The 19,425-nt window shown below is 41.2% G+C and overlaps 1 protein-coding gene and 1 long non-coding RNA gene across 3 annotated transcripts in view; one reads left to right on the forward strand and one right to left on the reverse strand.

Annotated features, from left to right (window-relative positions):
• Positions 1-11,218, forward strand: part of LOC307220167 — a 65,641-nt gene extending 54,423 nt beyond the window's left edge. The window contains exons 4-5 of the long non-coding RNA XR_013840740.1: positions 4,840-4,914; positions 10,985-11,218. This is a non-coding gene — a long non-coding RNA (uncharacterized lncRNA). The remainder of the gene's footprint in view (positions 1-4,839; positions 4,915-10,984) is intronic.
• Positions 11,219-15,466: 4,248 nt separating this feature from the next.
• Positions 15,467-19,425, reverse strand: part of HIBCH (3-hydroxyisobutyryl-CoA hydrolase) — a 65,531-nt gene continuing 61,572 nt past the window's right edge. For both annotated transcript variants that reach the window (XM_079981429.1, XM_079981428.1), the window contains exon 14: positions 15,467-16,264. In XM_079981429.1, the coding sequence (XP_079837555.1) occupies positions 16,149-16,264 (116 nt within the window). In that variant the 3' untranslated portion in view covers positions 15,467-16,148. The remainder of the gene's footprint in view (positions 16,265-19,425) is intronic.

A 19,425-nucleotide genomic window follows, 5' to 3' on the forward strand; every position in this document is an offset into this window, starting at 1 on the left:
GTCTCCTGCACTATTTCTGGATCCTTCTGGAATTGTTTTGATTTCATTGATGACTGTTATTCCTGCATTGTATTTTATATTACTTTGAATTGTTATTTTAATACTTATTTTTAAAGATTTTATTTCTGTGAGCCAGCCTAGACTACAGCTGAGGAAGGCTGGGGTAAAAGGAATTTATTATTTTTATTAGTAGTAGTAGTAGTAGTAATAGTAGTAGTAGTAGTAAAGCCAACAGATATAAATATATAATTGAACTAGATTGCAATAACTACAGGTGAAAGGTTGCACACTGTCTACCCCACACACAGAAATGGAATGTTAGCTTTCAAAATATATCTCTGGAAAGTGTGACCATTCTTCTCTAATTTTATTTTCCTTTCTCTGACAAACCTCTTGCTAACAAATTGATTTTTTTAAACAACAGCAACAACTGGGCTCCTCCTTGAATGTCAGTTTCATTAGAGGAAGCTTCTTAGCTCGACCTCCAGGTGTCGCCGCAGTGCTGTGTGATTGGCGGGATTTGGCGACTGGGCGGTTAATCGTGCAGGTCAAGCGCAATAAGGGGCGGATGAATTGCACGGAGGTGGTTGGGGTTTTCTGAACAACCGGCAGTTTCAATTGCTGATCTGACTAGTCTATAGGATCTATTAAAATCTGCACTGGAGTGAGCCCGAACTTGGGCCCGCAGTATACTTGTAAAAGATGCATTCCCTTGTTTCCAGGCAAGCGGCGTTTGGAGCTGCAGCAACAGCCTCGAAGACGAGAGTGAGTAGCCTAAGCAGAAGGACGCCCTGTCCTCCAAATCCCTGCTCTTTTCCATAAGCTATCCACTACGGGAGGGGCTGCTGCTGCCGCTGCCCTTTCGGGAATGTGGGTGATTGGCAAAGCAGAGTTGGAGGATTGCATTCTTTCAGCCCAGCTCCGCAGCATGCGTGCATCTCCCCGGGAAGCAATCTCTCTGCCGAGCAACGTGAGTGACACCGAGGAGAAAGGGAGTTGGGCGGGGAGGAGAGGAGAGGGCGCTGCCCCCAAAATAAGGCTGTAAGACGTTCCTGGGCCACCAGGGGGTGAAGAGTGATCTGCGCGGTTTGATCGGGTACAGCTGACGTGTTTTCTGCATAGATATTGCCCATCACGATAAAAGTATCCGGGAAGCTGTTTGCGTTCACAGGGTTGCCCCAGCCCCACCCATGGTGCTTAATTTCTAATCCACTCCATTCCTCCCCCTCCCCCCAGCAAGTAGTTGAAAGGGAACAAACCACCTACTTCCCTTAGCTTCTCTGAAGCCGACAAAACTAAGGCGGGGTAAGTGGTTTCAATAAGAATAGCAACCCTCCGTTGCAAAAGGTGGGCTTTGGAGTCGTCTGCAGGCTGGAAGTAATGGCTTAGTGACTTGTGCAGCCCTGTGTTTTCGGGAGGAGCCGGTGGGGCCAGCCATCCTTCAGTCTCTGCTAGATAGATGCAAAACACCCTACGTCAAAGGGCTTTGATGACTGTTAAGCTGTCCATCAGGCTTAGGACTGGAGGCTCCAGCCGTGCAGTTCCTTGCCCGCTTTTTCTGTGCTGCGGTGAAAAACAGACATCTGGTACTGGGCTGGCTGAGCCTGACACTTGTTTCTTGTCACCAGTTTATTGGTGGGGCTTCATTGATTCCACCTGTCACCACTCCCTTTTTTAAAAAATAGCGACGGAATTAGGAAAGGAAGAATTCATGAAGGGAAAGCCAGCAAAATGTGACGCTGGCTAAGCAAACGTGGCTAAAGGCGGACTGGGGGCACTACAAAACCCCAAATCAGTAGCTTGCAAGTGCAACCACTCCCCAAGCTGTGTAACCAAGGATAGGCAGATAGTCCAGCTAGAAAGTTTTGTGCTTTTCTTAGAAGCTTAAATGCTTCCATTAAAAGTGGTTCAAATTGTAGTGGCAAGTTGTATCATTTCTTGCTTGTTTCTAAGGTGGGAAAATGAAGTACACCTGTAACAACTTGTGTGAGAAGTCTCACTAAATTTAATAAATTGTGCATAGGACTAGGCTGATTGGTGACCCATTCTAGCTTCATATTAATTTCTGATTAAATAATAGGCAGCTTTACACTTGTGCAACTAGAAGTTCTGGAGGTTGCACAGGTGTTGCTGAGGCATATGTGAATCTGCAGAAAATACACAGATAAGGGCAGTGTCTTTCAGCTGCTTGATTTGAAGTCACTTGGAAACCAAGGACAAGTGCATCTTACACAGAGCTGTGTTTGAAATTATCATCAGAGACCATGTGATATGCCACTGTGAAACCAGGATACTGGACTTGATAGGTTTTTAGCTTCTTAAGTTCATGTAAACATTTTCCTTGGACACAGTTGCTTATGGGCACATTGAAATGGAACAGGATAGTTTGGTTAAAATTGGGAGGCATCACCAGATTTAGGGCATTGTGGGTGGTTCCTTGCACAGGGCACCAAGCTGAGGGGAAGCAAAATAATAATTGTGAAAATAATAGCTATGGGAAGGGGGACAAATTTTGTCCTTGCTCACGGTGACATTTTACCATCTCTTCCTCTGAGTGGGGCAGTTGATTTATATGAAAGAGGAACAGTAAAGTGGCGGGATTAGGTTGCTGTTTGTGCTAAGCCTGGCTAGTATTTAGTTAGCTGTGGAGCACCTGTCTAAATGTTAGTGCTTTTATTACACTGCTCTAAGGGCCAAGAAAATGTGTAAGGAGAAGCTGAGAGCTTATTGATCAGTTTCAAAAAATACAAATGCCAATGCTCTTGCCTTGGAAATCAATGGGTTGAAGAGTCTGGGAAGCTTGTTCAGTCTGTTAAGTCAGTAGACCAGTCCAGTTACCTAACATAGGCTGTTTCAGCCAAATAGCGCAGTATTGTCAACACACTAGGAAGATACTGGCATTAGTGGCAACTCTTGGGCAGTTTGTTTGTTTGTTGTTAAATTTGCTTGGTTTACAAAAGTACATTCATTGTCTCTTTTTTCAGGTTGTAAAGTCTTTTCTATGTATCAGTTACATATGATGCGAGACATTAGTGTTCTATACAGAATAAGGTTGGGGCATTGTTAGAATGCTTGAATTGGTGAATCTTTGGCCTGATGTGGCACGGCTGCTTCTATCTTCCCAAGATTGTGCAGTATGTTTGGAGTATCTCTGATATGAAAAAAGTTGCTAAATCCATGTGGATTGCACAGATTAGAGAGAGAGAGATTGTGCAAGCCAACAGAAAGTAAAGTTGGTTTAGAAGCCAGGGCCGTGGAATTTAGCACAGACTTTCCTGTTCAAAGTACAATAAACTTCACTGTTGTTGCACTTTACAGAGTACTAAAGAATAGAATAGTTTGGTAAAATAAAATACAGTATACTGCTTTATAAAAGTATACAGAAATATTTACATACTACGACTACTCTAAAAATGCTGTTGATAACCACACAATTTGGAAAAGTTAATACCAAGTGGAAATATCAGGGCCAAGAATGAAATAATACTTTTCACACCAAAGATGTGAACACATTTCCCACTATCACACATTTCCAAATGCAGTCTTCTGCCTATTATAAGCTCTACTCATTTTCTTGTCAATAGCTCATCATCCATAGTTTCTCAAATGGGTTGTGTTCATTAAGTCAGTGCTTTTCAACCAGTGTGCCATGGCACCCTGGAGTGCCTTGAATGATGGTCAGGGATGCTGTGGGCAACACTGGCCTCTGTCCCTCTTTCTTTCTTTCCCTCCTTCCTCTGATACCCTTTCACATCTCTGCCTACCAAAGGCTTGCATAGCTGTTTATTGCAACAGCCCTGGCTATAAGCTCCACAAGCAAATGGTGCCTTTAGGAGGCACCTCTCTTTGGGGCGGTGGGGCTCAGAGACTGCCCAGAGGATTCACAAGGAGAGGGGAGGAGAGAAGGTTGAGGGAACACTACACAAGGGTGGGTGTTCGGGAAAGGGTGAGAGGCTGGTAGCTCTGCAGGCAAGGGGTGACATAACTGGGCTCCTGAGCCCCAGAGAGGTGCTGCAGAAAGAAGGTAGTTGATTAAGGGAGCTGTGGACTCAAAAAGGCTTAAAACCTCTGCATTAAGTGATTGTGACCATTTCTTACTATTGTTTAATATGGCAATAGATCTAGTTCTCCTTACTACTCTAAAATAGCTATAATTTCAACACATTACAGGTTTTCTATCTGGATAGGTGGTGATGGTAGGTGTGTGCTAAAATCAAAATGCATCTTCCCACCACTTAAAACACTGTCACATGTAACTTCTAGATATTCTGAGAAGATGCAGTTCTATTTAAAAGGCAATCCGAACATCCTTCCTAAAACTGTATTTTACCAGAGAAATACACAGAAGATTTAGAGACTAACTCCGGGACAGTAAGGTAGAATGTTACCATAGATTTGTCACTGGACATATGATGCTGTATGTAAATATGCAAGCTACCATTTTAATGCTGAAAGATTAAAAAAAGCTAGCATACTGATAAAAGCATTTCTGTAGCATAGTTCAAGGCAAACCTCATAAATTCTTGGTGTACACTATATTCTACATGGGAAAATATGTCTATTGTAGGCATAATCTTAAAAGAGAACAGTGGTGTTATTTTCTAAAATGCAATAGTACAATTATACTATAAGGTGCAAGCATGGTGAGATAAAATCAAAGGCTTAGTAATTAATACCCTGATGTGCTTTGGCTCTTCTGGACTGTACTGTACTTTAAAAGCAAAACATATTTCTGGTCAGAACCGTTAGGGCAAAGAGGTAAGGAGTTGAGGTAGGGCAGCTTTGTTCATTTGAGGCTGCTTAGTTTTAACAAGAACAAATTCTCTATTTGTTACACAGGAACCTAGACTGCGAGTTGTGCCTCTTATTCTGTGGATCATTTGGAGAAATACACTCAAAGCAAGATACTAATTGGTAAGTGGCCTCCATAAACACTTAAGGAAAAGGTCGTAGCTAGATTTTTCCTTTTCAAAAGAGGTATTTGGCACATCTAACTGTAGTCTTAGGACAGAGTATTCTGGCAAAGACAAGGCCTTGTTTAGGAGCTGTAAATCATAATGAGAGAAATGTTTCATGCCCAGCTGGTCAATTAGGCTTCAGTATGCTTAATTTAATGAAGTGAAATAAGCAGGGGTAGAAAAACTGTATGGCACAGAATGTAGAACATAGCAGCCTGATCAGAATGTTCAGATTCTTGGCTTTTGTCATTATAGACTGCATGTTGCTTCCAGTCACATAGTTGTATAGAAAGAATGTGGAAATGCGAGACAACCGTTGCTCAAAACATGAGCCAAATTCAAGACTAATCCCCATGGAATTAGTGAAAGATTTTATCTGCAATCCTATACAAACACTTACCTGGGAGCAAGTCCTTTTGAATCCATAGGATTTATTGAGTAGATGTAACTGAAATTTGTGGTGACATAGTTCTACTAACCTAAAGCTAAGGAATCATTGGCCATACTTCCACAATTGTAGCCTGCTCTTGAATGCCTATTGCCCTCTCTTCAGTAGTTTCTGTATATCTCATCAGTTTGGGTTCCCCTCCCCCTTCAAAGTCCTCAAAAAGAAGGACCTAGTCCAGCATCCTGTTTTCACAGTGGCCAAATGCCCATGGGAACCCTGCAGGCAGAACCTCATCTGCATTTCCCAGCAACTGTTATTTGTATTGCCTCAGTGGGAGCAGTACACAGCCTTTGTGTCTAGCAGCCATTAATACTCTTCTCCTCCATGAACTTCTCCAGTCCTCCTAAAGGCATTCAAGTTGGTGGCCATCATCACTACATACTTGTGGGATCAAATTCCGTTGTTCAACTATGCAGGGTGGGGGGAAAGTGCTTTGTTTTGTCTGTCCTGAATCATCTAGTACTCTTTTTGTATTATGTGAGGGAGAAAAACCTCCCTCTGTCCACTTTCTCCACACTCTGTACAACCTTGTACAGTGGTACCTCGGGTTAAGTACTTAATTCGTTCCGGAGGTCCGTACTTAACCTGAAACTGTTCTTAACCTGAAGCACCACTTTAGCTAATGGGCCTCCCGCTGCTGCCGCATTTCTGTTCTCATCCTGAAGCAAAGTTCTTAACCTGAAGCAATATTTCTGGGTTAGCGGAGTCTGTAACCTGAAGCGTATGTAACCAGAAGCGTATGTAACCCAAGGTACCACTGTACACTTTTATCAGGTTCCCCTTTGCTTGCACTACTTCTAAACTAAAACGCCCCTAATGTTGTAACCTTTTCTCATAGGGGAGTTGCTTTTTCCCCTTGATCATTCCGTTTGCCCTTTCCTGAACTTTTTCCAGCTCTACAAATTTATTTTTTAGGTGAGGTGATTAGTACTATATACAGTATTCCAAGTGCGCTTGCACCCTAGTTTGTGTAGTGGCATTATAACATTGGGAGTTTTATTGCCCAATCTCTTTCTGCATGATCCAGCATGTGGAATTCACCTTTGTCTGCAGTTGCCACATACTGAATTGACATCTTCATTGAGCTATCCACTATGATGCCAATATCTCATTCCTGGTCAGTCACTGACAGTTAAGACCCCATTAGCTCATATGTGAAATTAGGATTCCCGCCCCCTTTCCAAAAAACATGCATCTCTTAACATTTGCTTTCACTGAATTACATGTGCCATTTTACTGTCCATTTACTCAGTTTGGACAGATACTTTTGGAGCTCCTTACTGAACAATTTGGCATCAGCAAATCTGGCCAACTCATTGCTCACCTCTAACTCTAGTTCATATATGAACGAGTTAAAAAGCATAGGTCCCAATAACAATCCTTGGAGGGACTCTACTTTCTATATGCTTCCACAGAGGACTTTCTGTTTTCTGTTCCTTGTTAATGATCCATTAGAGGGTCTCTTCCCTTACCCCTTGTCTACTAAGTCTACCCAGGAGTCTTTGGCATGGGATATTCTCAACAGCTTTTTAGAAGTCTTAAGTACACAATGTACACCAGGAGTTAAAGTTTTAAATATCCTCCTTTCATGTGCAATCTTGAAGCTTGTAACAGCAAACCGGTGTTTGTGGATTACATCTGTATCAGGTCATTGTGTGAAGCATTATAATTTGAGTCAAGTTGTGGAGAAGTGGTGTATTTGTAGAATACCAATCATAGGATTTTATCTGATATACTTTTGAGTTCTTGGTTGGAGAACACCGGAGCCTTAGTACAAAATCCCAAAATCTAACTGGCCTTTTTTTAGTATATAGTACAGATGCAGTTGAGTAGTAGTCTTTTTGGAGGTTAGTACTTGGGAGTAGAGGGACATGGGTGGCGCTGTGGATTAAACCACAGAGCCTAGGACTTGCCAATCAGAAGTTTGGCGGTTCGAATCCCCACGACGGGGTGAGCTCCCGTTGCTCGGTCCATGCTCCTGCCAACCTAGCAGTTTGAAAGCGCGTCAAAGTGCAAGTAAATAGGTACCGCTCCAGCGCGAAGGTAAACGGCGTTTCCGTGCGCTGCTCTGGGTCGCCAGAAGCGGCTTAGTCATGCTGGCCACATGACCCGGAAGCTGTACGCCGGCTCCCTCGGCCAATAAAGCGAGATGAGCGTCGTAACCCCAGACTGGACCTAATGGTCGGGGTCCCTTTACCTTACTTAGGAGTAGGATTCTTCAGTGGTTTTCTAGATGAATAAAATGAATAGTGGAATGAAAAGAGTCCCCTCGCTAACAGGAATAAGGGAATTATTTCTTCATTTGTGTATTCCAGGTAGGGTTGAAAGAAATGTTTTAAGATCTATTAAGGAACTGCTAGGCAGACCATTTTCCTTGACCTGTCAACTAGTTAGACATTGGATGTAGTTATAGAATAATACCAATAACCCAATGTCTGCATTCATTTTCAAACAATGCTGAACTTCTGTCATTAAAATGCTTTTTCAGACTGGCCGCAAAAGCCATTTTTTTTCAAATCATAAAATTGGCCTATGTTAATTTACTAATCCTGGAGTTGCTGTATGATAAGTAGAAGGTGCACTGATTAGCCACTTTGCTTTAGGAGGCTGAAGACATGTCAGAAAATATTGAACATGGACTGACAGTTTGATTGACAACTTAGTGCTGCAAATTCCCTTGTTATCTGTTAAATGCACCTGGTCTTAAATTGGCTAAGACTGTATTTTTTCTATGTTACAGAAAAGTATCTATTATAAACTATATATAAGATTCATTCATGTTTAAAAACCTATGCAACAATCATCCTGAGAGCATGACTGGCGCACAAGCAGTACATGCATTAGGAGTTTTGCACATGGTAAAGGGCTTTTAAACATTACCCTCCCTATATATATGATCAGGACAGTGATAGAATTTCCTACAGCTTGCATGTGGAGTCAGTTATTTCTTAGCCAAATTTTAGTACAGGATTTCCCAAACCTGGGTCTGCAGTTGTTTTGGGGACTACAGTTCCATCAACCAGAGGTCAGGGATGGTGGGGATTGTAGTCCAAAAACAGCTGGAGACCCAAGTTTGGGAAATCCTGCCATAATACGTTGGTTGGACTACAATGCCCATCAGCCCCAGCCAGTATAACCAGTGTCAAGGATATTGGGAATTTTAGTTTGTGTAGTTTCTGGAGGGCCATAAGTTTGCCATGCCTGCCTTAGAGCGTCTGCTTTGTATGCTGAGGATCATGGCTGGGAGTATGTCTGAAACCCTGGAGAACCATTGCCACTCAGATGGACAAATGGTCTGACTTGTCATAGGACAGCTTTTCTTCAGGTGCAGCTTCTGTCCAAGAAATTCCTTTAATGCCTACCATGAAATACTTCTGAACTTGGATGTTTCATTAACAATTAACTGACAATGTTAAGGTGATCATTGTCTTTTACTGGATGTCCATCTTTTCTTCATCTCTACTTTGCTGCTCTCATTCTCTGGGACATATATGACAATAGCTGCTTGTATCTAGTTAACTGTTAGAGCCTGCTGTTGAGCTTTTTGGTCTGAGTACTGTACTGTGTGTTTAAAATACTATCATTTAAAATTCTGGCTATAGTTGTGGAACAGGTGTGTGTGCCAGACAGTGGAAGCAAGAGATGAGTAGAAACCTGTAGGTACACAGACGGTAACTTTATTAGGCCAAATGCATTTAAGACAGCAATCTTCTTCAGGAACTCTATGCAATATAAATGGTTGGGGATTTTTTGTTATTTTAACTGCATAGTGCCCCTGAAAAAGTTCCTAATTAAAAATGCATTGATCCTAATAAAGTACATACCTATGAATGAAGAAGCCTGTTTCACCCACAATTGGTGCTTTCATACCTTTCCTTTCTTGCCAGAAACTGCAAGTTTTTAAAATTCATATGCAAGTTCATTAGCAACACAAGCTTATTATTAAATTTCTATACTTCTATACCATCTTTCATCCAAGGATCACATGGCAGTTCACAATTTAAAAACTCAAAAATATCTAACATAGTAACAAACAAAAACCCCTCCCTCCACAGTTTAAAACGCCATAGATTATTTAATTAGCCAAAGGCCTGGGAGAACTTGGTTAGATACAATCCTTTAAACCAGGGGTGGGGATCTGATTGTGCTCACTACTCTTACTTGCAGCCCTGGCTTTAATTTGATTTCAAGTCAGAGCTCCAAAGATCCCTGCTAAAAGCAGGTTTTGCAGTCAGCACAGAATTTAAATCTATGACTGAGTGCAAGTTCCATTTGGCAGGGATCCACTCCCAAGAGGATCTGATCCCAGCAGTGCATGCATTGAATTCAGCATCAAAAGCAAGCCCTGTTTTCCAAACCAATCAATAATAATAATAATAATAATAATAATAATAATAACCCCCCACCAGGCCAAATTCAAGCAAGAGGTTCCTCATCCCTCCTTAAAAAGAGGTCATTAATGGCCTAGCATTGCAGCATTGCCAGAGGCTTGCAAAATCCCAACTGCGTAGTAGTGTTGGACATTGCTGAGCCTTCTGTATTTTCAGGATGCTAGTGGCACTTGCAAGTGCTAGTGCTGTCATCTCCTAGTTGGTTGTCCTGCCTCTTAAGTCTTCTGAGGGAGGAATTAGCTGCTGGGCAGTGTGCTAAAGGAAATTCTTTTTTGCTTTACAAGGATAAAAAGTTAGAGGGGCTTAAGGACCAGTAAGGTGGCAGCACATATGGCCGTTTCAAACACATACTTTAATGTTGAACACACTCCAATGAGAAAAGTTGTGCTCGAAAGTAATTTCACGTGGCTTCATAAAGTTTCTGAAAGTGTTTGAGATGTTGAGTCTTTCTTTTGTGATTAGTTTCTCCAATACTTGTCTGTCTGCTCTTTCCATCCAACTGTGTGGCTTCATTTGTCAAAGTTCTTGTGTAAGTTGTTACCCTGCTGTGTTGTATTTCGGAGGTTCTGAAGATGCAGGCTGGCTGCCAAAGTTCCCTGCCCCATTTTTTAAAAGTCCTTCTGGCTGTACAGGACAGGGGAGGAGTTTGTGAGCCTGATGCTACTCTTAACCATGGAGGTTTATCCAGGTACCACTAAACTGTCATTAGCATTAATTGTATCCTAAAGCAGTCTAAACCCAGTTAGGCTAAAATTATGCCCATGGGTGGTATCCAACACATCCTAAGAATAGAGCCATTTAAATTAATGGGCATTAATTTCAGTAGGTCTACTCTGAGTAGGGCTAGCACTGAATACAATTCTATATTCATATCCAGGACCAGTCTTTGAGGTGTGCTGAGCAACTCAGGTTAAACTTGAAAATAACATTTAGCTAGTGTGGGTAACAGTTACGAAACTAAACTTTTTAGTATTTATGTTCTAAATTGGGGAGGGGGTGTTTGGAGAGAGTCCTTTGTTGTAAGTGGTTGCCATTTGCCTAAAACCTTTCAAGGCCTAAATAGAAAACAAATTGTATTTTTCTTAAACTCTGTCTAGCAAATCTGTCTTTTAAAAATCCGCTTTTAGAGTAGAACCCAAAAACAAGAACCTATCTAAACCCTACCATGTAAAACGTTTTCTCCACAGATATTGGGAGAGAGACATATTCTCATCTCTGCTTTCAAGAAAGTGGCATTCTTGAGCCCTCTGAAGGACGGTACTTCAAGGTTGACCGTGCAGCTAAATTGAACTTCCAGTTACTGTTACTGTACCATGGGCTGTATTAAATCCAAAAGCCCCTTCCCACACACTATTCTGGATGATGGAAGCCGGGAAGTCAGCGAATATAGTGGAGGTAACGTAGATAAATCTTCCCAATTTCAGACAAAGTCTGGGATGTCGTCTTCAGCAAGCCCTGCAGTGATGGACTTTGCTCACCGTCTCTCCCTAGAGATTCTGGATCAAGCTGTGAAGCAATGGTCAATGATTGAAAGCAAATATAGTGACATCCCCTACATAGAAAGTGAAGATTCATGAATTGCAAGGCTTGGCTCCTCTCACTTTGTCAGGCGTCTCTTGTTTTTGGTGCTAGTGCAAATAAAGCGACATTCATACAAGAGCAGTTGTGATTTTGAAAGACACTGGTTGTACAGATGCAGCTAGCCTTGATTCTGGTAATGTAACACCTTGCCTTTACTATTCATTTTTTAACAGAACCACACACAGTAGTATCAAATGGTTCATCAACTTGTGTGTAAGTCAGTGCTCCAATCAGTTGTGTTCAGTATTGGCAGCAGCACTAAAGATGCACAAGAACAAATGCATTAAGTGCTCGTCTTTCTGAAATCTCTGGAACAGTGGGTATAGTTGAATTAAGATTGAACCAGGGTTTAAGAAATAAGGTTATAACTATTAGTTGTGATGGTGAAGTAGGCATGTGAATTGCTAACTCCACCTAAGAGAAAATTGTAAATGTAAGCACTGAATACAGTGTTGCCAAAGTTAAAGAGTTTTAAGTCCCATTTATAGGAGAGTTAGCTAAGTGTTTAACTCTACCAGGGATACAAGTGCTTATACCACCATGTTCATGGTTCATACCACCATCAGAGCTTCTTTTTCTAGACATATCTCATCATTTTGATGTACTGGGGCTAGTTGTTTGCAACTTTGTTCAGTTAAGTACACAAATCGTATGTCAGACCAAAGACTTGCTGCTGTAAGGGAGATGAATTAACATTGAATGTTGATGGTTAAGAAACAAATTACACTGACAACAAATAATGAAAATTCCTGGGTAATGTTGAAAAAGCATTCCAGCCTATTTTTTTGTTGGTAACAAAGTAAACAGCAGGGCAGCATACCTTTAAAAATATCACATTTTAATTTGAACACCCTTTGTCGAGACCACAATATTTAATAGCATTTAAAACGCTATTTGAGAGAGAAAAAGGGAAATGCAGCAGACAGAATGAAAGGCAGAACTGGAAGAGGAGAGAACTAGGTAAGTTATTTGAGGATTTAGTCAAATGATCAACAGTTTTGCTGAAAATGTTTGGGGTATGTCCTCAATATTATTTTCAGATATGCAAGTTCTAGTTAGCACAAGACAAATGAAATGCAGGTTATATCCAAGGCAACATAGGAGTCCCACTCTTTAGTTTTGCTGGTGAAAAGAAATTTAATTATGAATGTAATGAACTTTTCTTGTTCTTGGACCAACCGTGGCATGCAATATCATTTCCGAACACTAAATTTCAAGTTAGTAAAATTTCAGTACTGAAATGGTGGGGGGGGGGAGGGGAGGGTGATCTCCAAGCAGTGCTGTCATTCCTTCTGGTGTATCTTATTGTAGTAGAAATAGCAGCAATGTGTGAGAAGCCACCTGTCCCAGATGCTGCATTGTTTCTCCTGCTGCTGTCCTTTCTTTGGTAGCAGGCATATTGCAAGCAGGCATATTGCAAAGATACAATCTTAAGAGCCCTGGAGTAAGAGCAGGGGAAGAGCTTGACTTCTCCAGATCTTCAACACCAGATGAAGTTCTTAATATTTCTAAAGATATTTCATTTCTACGTAAATTAATATCACTAAACTGGACGCTAACCAAAATAAAACTGAATGCGACCCCTATTATACTTTATAAAAGATATATTACCGCCAGTGTTCTATCAATGTATCACAAAAGATTTAGCTTCTGTTTGATACTGTGTAATATGGACATTAACAATACACTTTGAGTATATTTTTTATTTTAAAATCAGGAAAATGACCAAGTAAATATGGCAAAAGCCATGCTTTAAAGCACTATCTACAGCACAACTTTGTAAATCTGGTACTTCTGTAGCATAAGGAAGTGGTAACCTAAACTATAGCTTATTACAATATATTTTTTACAGTATATGTTATGTTTTCTTTCTACCCAAATGATTAATCACTTTCAACTGTGTTTGAATAAAAAAAAATCATACTTTTGTGTATTTATTTGGAAACTGCGTTAAGAGCTTTAAAAAGACATACAACATCTTGAATGGGTGCATGAGGGGAAGAACAGGCATGACACATCAATGTGGAAATATACCGTGATTACATTGCCTGTGTTGTTTTCTCTCATTTTCCAAAAACTTAATTACAAATATCGAGCCTGAAATCTGGTTGAAAAACTTTAAATTTGAACTTAAAACCTGGGTAGCTGCCATTGTGTGGCAATGGAATTTTGCTTTCTAGCACAGAATGGTGGTTTAGCAGATTCCAAATACTAGATGTTTAAGATATAAGGCCAATTGATGTCCCTGGTCCAGTACTGTACCGAAGGCCTTAAACAAGAACCAAGAAGGGAGATGGTTCAAGAAGAGAACAAGGAGGGGATGGCCCTTCCACTTACATGCCGTGTAGAGATGGAAGGACACAAGTTGAGAAATCCTGCCCCCTTCAAATCTTGGTTCTAGAACAGTAGATTGGTCTGCATGTGTATTTGCTCCCAATTTATGGAAATAGGGGAATCACAGTTCCTAAATTTCTTAAGGGGCTACTGATGAATAATGCTGCTTTGTATTTCCTTTTCGTTATTCCATCCAGTTTCTCATTAACTATTACTAAAAATGTTTCTTTTCAAACAAGCTTTCTCATTTTCTAACAATTTTTTAGCTATCTTGATTCTTCAGAGAAATAGAAATTCTGAAATTGTGACATTATCATCTATTACCATGGAAACAAGTAGAACAGTGGCTTGACCTGCCTTACTATAAAAAGCCTATAGAAGGAAGATCGACAGCCAGCCAGCTGTGGCATGTAAATGTTCATTAACTAACCACCACAGTAACTAAAATCAATAGAATCTAGTTGCAGGGCACTGCTACATCTGCAGAAGCCCAAGAAGCAGAAGAACTATTTAAATGCCAGCAAAATTTATATCACAGCAGAGCAGGGAATGTGTAGACAGAGTACAGGAAGAAGTCTGTCCACACACAACTTAAATATGCACATTGCAGCTTCCCCAGCCCTCAGGAACTCGGGGCTCTAGCCTCTTATTTTCCTCTACAGAACTCAGTGGAAGTTCCTGAGAACTGAACTAGCTGCGTATAGTCCAAAACCTGAAAATGACTTACCATTATCATATAAGGTGGTAAAACTCAATTATGATTTCCCCAAGGGATCTTGGTAGGCAGTCCCGAGGCTGGGATGCCTCCTCCCGCCAGCTGCACAGGTGGGGACCAAATGGCTGATCCTACATGGGGGTGGAACCATCACACCGACGCCTTTTGTTTGGGACAGCTGGGTTTTTCTTACCTTTTAAAAAGTGAAGAAATTCTCCATTGCTGCAAATTTCCAAGCAGACGCTGCGCGGGATGCAGTGCAGTCCAGTGCCAGGGCTATGGCAGCAACCATCTTCGCTAGATGTAACATCTGGCTTTGCAACTGGGACATCAATGCCACAGAGCCAGCTTCCTAACTCACAGCAGGTGGACGCTCTTTGAGGAGCTACTGGAGCTGCTAGTGGAGACACATGACAAACAGAAGGCACTCCTGCGCTTTAAGAAGGGTGATCACAATACGATGAGCAACATTCCTCAAGCATCTACAAATCATGCTGGAACCACACACAGCGAGCCACAGCCCCCTCTTCTGCTTGGCCACAGTCCAACTCGGAGTATTCCTCACCCATGAAATTTCAGAAGGGAACCGAAAAGCAGTTTGCATGATGCCAGGTCTCCGGGCCTCCAGAAGGCAGACTTCTCCACATCTGACAGGTGAGTGATTGATGCCATTTCCTCTGACTACACGCTGGATTTTTCAGACAGCCAAGAGATAAATTTATCAATACACATTAGTCCAGGGAGCTAGACAAGCACAGCCACTAACCATCTTTTAGCTATTCAGGCAATGGAGCCAGTGCCGCAATGAGACAGGAACCACAAGGTGTACTTATTATTCTTCCTGGCTAAAAACAAAGAGGGAGATTCGAGCAATCCTCGACCTAAAGTGGCTGAACAAGAGGATGGCCTAAAAAGAATTCAAGATGGAGACCTTTAAGTCAACATTAGAGGCCATTCAATGAGGTGATTGGTTGGTGTTGATAGACCTGTTGGAGACTTGCCTCCATACACCTAGCAACAAAAACACAGGAAGTACATGTTTTCTATCAGATCTTATTTTTATGTACCATAAATATTCAAGCAGGTTTAATCAATTAAGTCATATATCTAATAGCCCTCCAAAAATACAATCATAGGTTTTCATGTATCTCACATGTACTGTCCATTCAGCGACAAATCAGCTCCTGACTCATCAGGACAAACTAGTTAGCTGTGGCTAAGATATCTTGGTTAGAACACACTTTTTGTCCACTTCAAGTCTTTGGATCACAGCTCAACAGCTCATCCATCTGGATTGATTAAGTTTCCATACATTATGATAAAAGTAATTGTGATTATTTTAAATTCTTGTTTCATCTCATAAGCCACCTATAAAACATATTTTAAAGAAAGGCATATATTTTAAAAACAACCCAATATGCACACAACATTTAGTTGATTCAAGGATATCTGAGTCTATATGAAATAATCTTGTTCATTTTACATGGAAAAGTAAAAATGCAAACACACAGGTGATAAAGCTGTGGATATCTGGCTAACCCCTGGATAGCACTGCCCCAACAATTCTCTCTAAACCAATATTTGATTCCTGTACTTGATATAACAGCAATGAGCATTTCACTCAATGCCAGTTATCCCAAATATGTCAAATTCAAAATTATTCATTAGTTGCTTTAAGTAAAAGCTAGAACTAAAAGAGGCACAGTATTAGTCCAAATATTTTATAATTTGAGATCACCACTTCCAAGAGACTTAAAGCATGAGTCCAAATATTCATCTGTTACTTCTTCCAAAACGGCTGGCTTCCACTTTGGAGACTGATCTTTGTCAATTATCACTACCAGAGAAAACAAAAATAATAATGTTCTCATTAAGATACCTTCCTTAATATTTGAAGCAGGTGTTATCCTTGTGGCAATGAATATTGAGAACAAACTATTATAGCACATCAGAATGTAACAGGTGGTCCGGGCATTCTCTACAGAGAATGGAGAAGTAAATATTGCTTTAACTCCTATCTCCAAGAATAGAATAGCTGAGAACGAAACAGTCAGCAAAAAACCCCAGCAGCCTGTGATGCATGCATTGTAACACTGAACTTTTGCCATACAAAGTGTCAGACCAAATGATCATAATGGGCTCCCCTTTACACTCCTAATATCCACATGTTTTGATCATTTTGTTTGCTTTTCAAAAACTTGCTATGCATTGTGGGCATTAATCTTCTTTCATGTCCATATCTGTGCAAAGGGCCCAAGGATCCTTGCTGATTTATGTTTCAAAAGAAAATCAAACAAGACTTACAGAGGCCTCTTAGTTATGACACCTGCCACGGGAAAAGCGGGGAGAAGCTTCTCCCAAAATGTAAAATGTCACAACGCATTCACTGAAGGCTTATTATGCTTAGCTAGCAAGGAAGACTCGTCTATCCAACACCAAGTAGGAGACCAAACCCTCTTTAAAGTGCACAGCACTCATTACAGGGGGCTGCACTGCTCTTGCCAAAGAATGGGGGAAATGTGACCTTCCGGGTGCTGCTGCTCTCCAAATCCCATCCCAAAGGCTTCCCAGCTCTGCTGTATTATTAGATTATAAGACTGCCTGCCTGCCAATTGCCTGATATCACAATGATGTCAAGTGACCCGTTTTCCTTTGGCGAGGAATTTGAAATCAAACTGCAAAGGCACGAGGCTTTTCATGCGCCAGTGATCAGCAGTGCCTGCAAACCATGCTTTTGGCTGAGTGAGCCGCATCTATACCTCCTCACATCTGTCATATATAACATCAGGTGCAGGGCAGGTAAGTATGGATTGGCCGAAACAGTCTTGCGGGCCAAATGGGGAAGCCTGGCTGGCCGAATTAGGCTCACAGGTTGAAGGTTCCTCACTGCTGTATCAATGTATGTTAAAATCAAGTGCCAATAACTTCATTGTGAGGGGAGGGGTTTTACTAGCCAATCTTCCTCGCATGAGCACAGTGTAATAAGGTTAGAAATTGTACTGACCTAGTGACGATTTGAGAGTGAAAGCAGACACTTATAACCCTAGTTTGGTAGCAGTCAACCTTGAGGTCAAAAAGAGCCAAGCTATTCAAATAGAAAATGGATTATCTACAGCTGCTCTGAACGTTTATTTCTCAGTCAGCACTTCACGGGGCTATGCAGATCAGCACAACGAGTAATCTGGTTCTGCCCTCTGTCTGACTCCTAGATGGTTTTAATAACCTGGCACATTAGCAATAAGAATCACAGTTATTGGTATTTCTGTCTGCTTTGAATGAGGACTCCAGCTTCCATCTTGTCACTGCTTGCATTCCACCCCCCTTTAATGGCTAATGCAGTAAGTTACATGCTAGTAGCCTGAAAAGTAGAGCAACTGCATTAGAAACACTTTCATTATTAATCTTTAACATAAATACTTGCACATAATTTTATCCACAGTTGGTAAGCAGATTGATAAACTTAGCAAAACGGAAATTAAAATAAAATTCAAAGTAGAGTGTATCCTGTAACTATATCCCATTTTCTCATTTGTGTTAGGCAATCTCATCATCAATGTATGTTTGCAAAGCAGAGAAACTTATAAAGACCCCGCACACCACAAGCAATGCTTTTTTGAGGCCTATTTTGGGTGGGGGAGGGCCCCCGTTTACTGTGCTGGCAGGTTCTCCAGCCCTGACATCCACAATTCATATTGGGAAATCTGAGGCTGAGAAGAGTTAAGGGAGGCCTATTTTAGAAAGAGTTAAGAATTAATTAAAACAAATTAATTGGGTTATCTGCTTATTTCTTAGAATGACTGGCCATGTAAAACAATGGCATAAGCAATTCTGCCTGGAGCACTCAATACCTGTTTTAACATCATTAGTATTGGCATCATTAAAAAGTTAAACCGTACATCAGGTAGGTAAGGTCACTGAATAGTCACATTTCACAACTATTCTAGAGAAATTTGCGACTCAAGACGGCTTACTGCATTTGCTGTGGGACTTCATATTGGTGCAATTTCTGAAAGAACTGCACTAGCAGTTTGATCTCATTTTTAAAATAAGGTCCAAAAGCGTTCGACTGATGTTCCTAAACACAGCAATCCAAGTCGACACTGTGGTTGGTATCAGCATTCAAATCTCAGTTGCCTGCCTGCTTCTGCTTCCCATTCTCGTCTGCCTTGCATGAACAAAGAGGCTATGCAACAAGAGTGCTTCACTGTGCCCTTTCTCCCTCGAACAACATAGGTGTCTTGAAATATAATAGTTAAGGATGTGAATGGTTTCAGAACTCACAGGGTTAAAGAGTTCTGTGTGACGTCCCTCAATTCCTGTCGCGTGACCCGAAAGGAGGGAGGAGTTGTTTCCTCACTGTTCTGTCTCCGCAGCTGAAGGAGACAGCAGCCATTAGCCATGAGTGCTAGAAGTCCGGGAGAGTCTATCTGAGAAATGCTGAGTTGTAAATATTCTGCTGTAATAAAAGACTGATAAAATGGACACACAAGTGCTTGATGTGTTTGCATGGATCTGAAGCAACAGTTTTTCCGCTGTGTTTTTACTCTGCAAGGCGAAACCGGAGAGACGCAGATCGGCGCAGCTTGGCTGAGGAGCTATAAACTGCAGCTAATTGGGGTCGTAAACCAATTAAGCTTCATTATCTAACAAAGGAACAGCAAAAATGCAATTTTAGTGCTACAAATATTGAGTCCTGATAACTGTTACACCTTTAGTTTTTTCCCAGTGTACGTTCAATCGGGAATGAAGACCTCCAAGTAGTCCCTTGTCACTGGTCTGTAATGCAGTCTTGAGAGTTGTGCTGGCATTCCGATGAGTTTACTAGGAGCCGGGCATCTAACTCAACTAACTGCCATCAGCCTTACGTGATGCTGGGTTCTAGATTACCTGCGCCAAGCCTGCATGCCTTGGGTTAATCTTTCAGGATGCTTAACTCACAAAACATTGTGGGCGACAGCTGTCGCTAATGATGAAAGGAGAGCTTTAAGTGAGAGAGTA

Source organism: Podarcis cretensis, assembly GCF_951804945.1.
Source record: "Podarcis cretensis genome assembly, chromosome: 1".
Taxonomy (NCBI): Eukaryota; Metazoa; Chordata; class Lepidosauria; order Squamata; family Lacertidae; genus Podarcis; species Podarcis cretensis.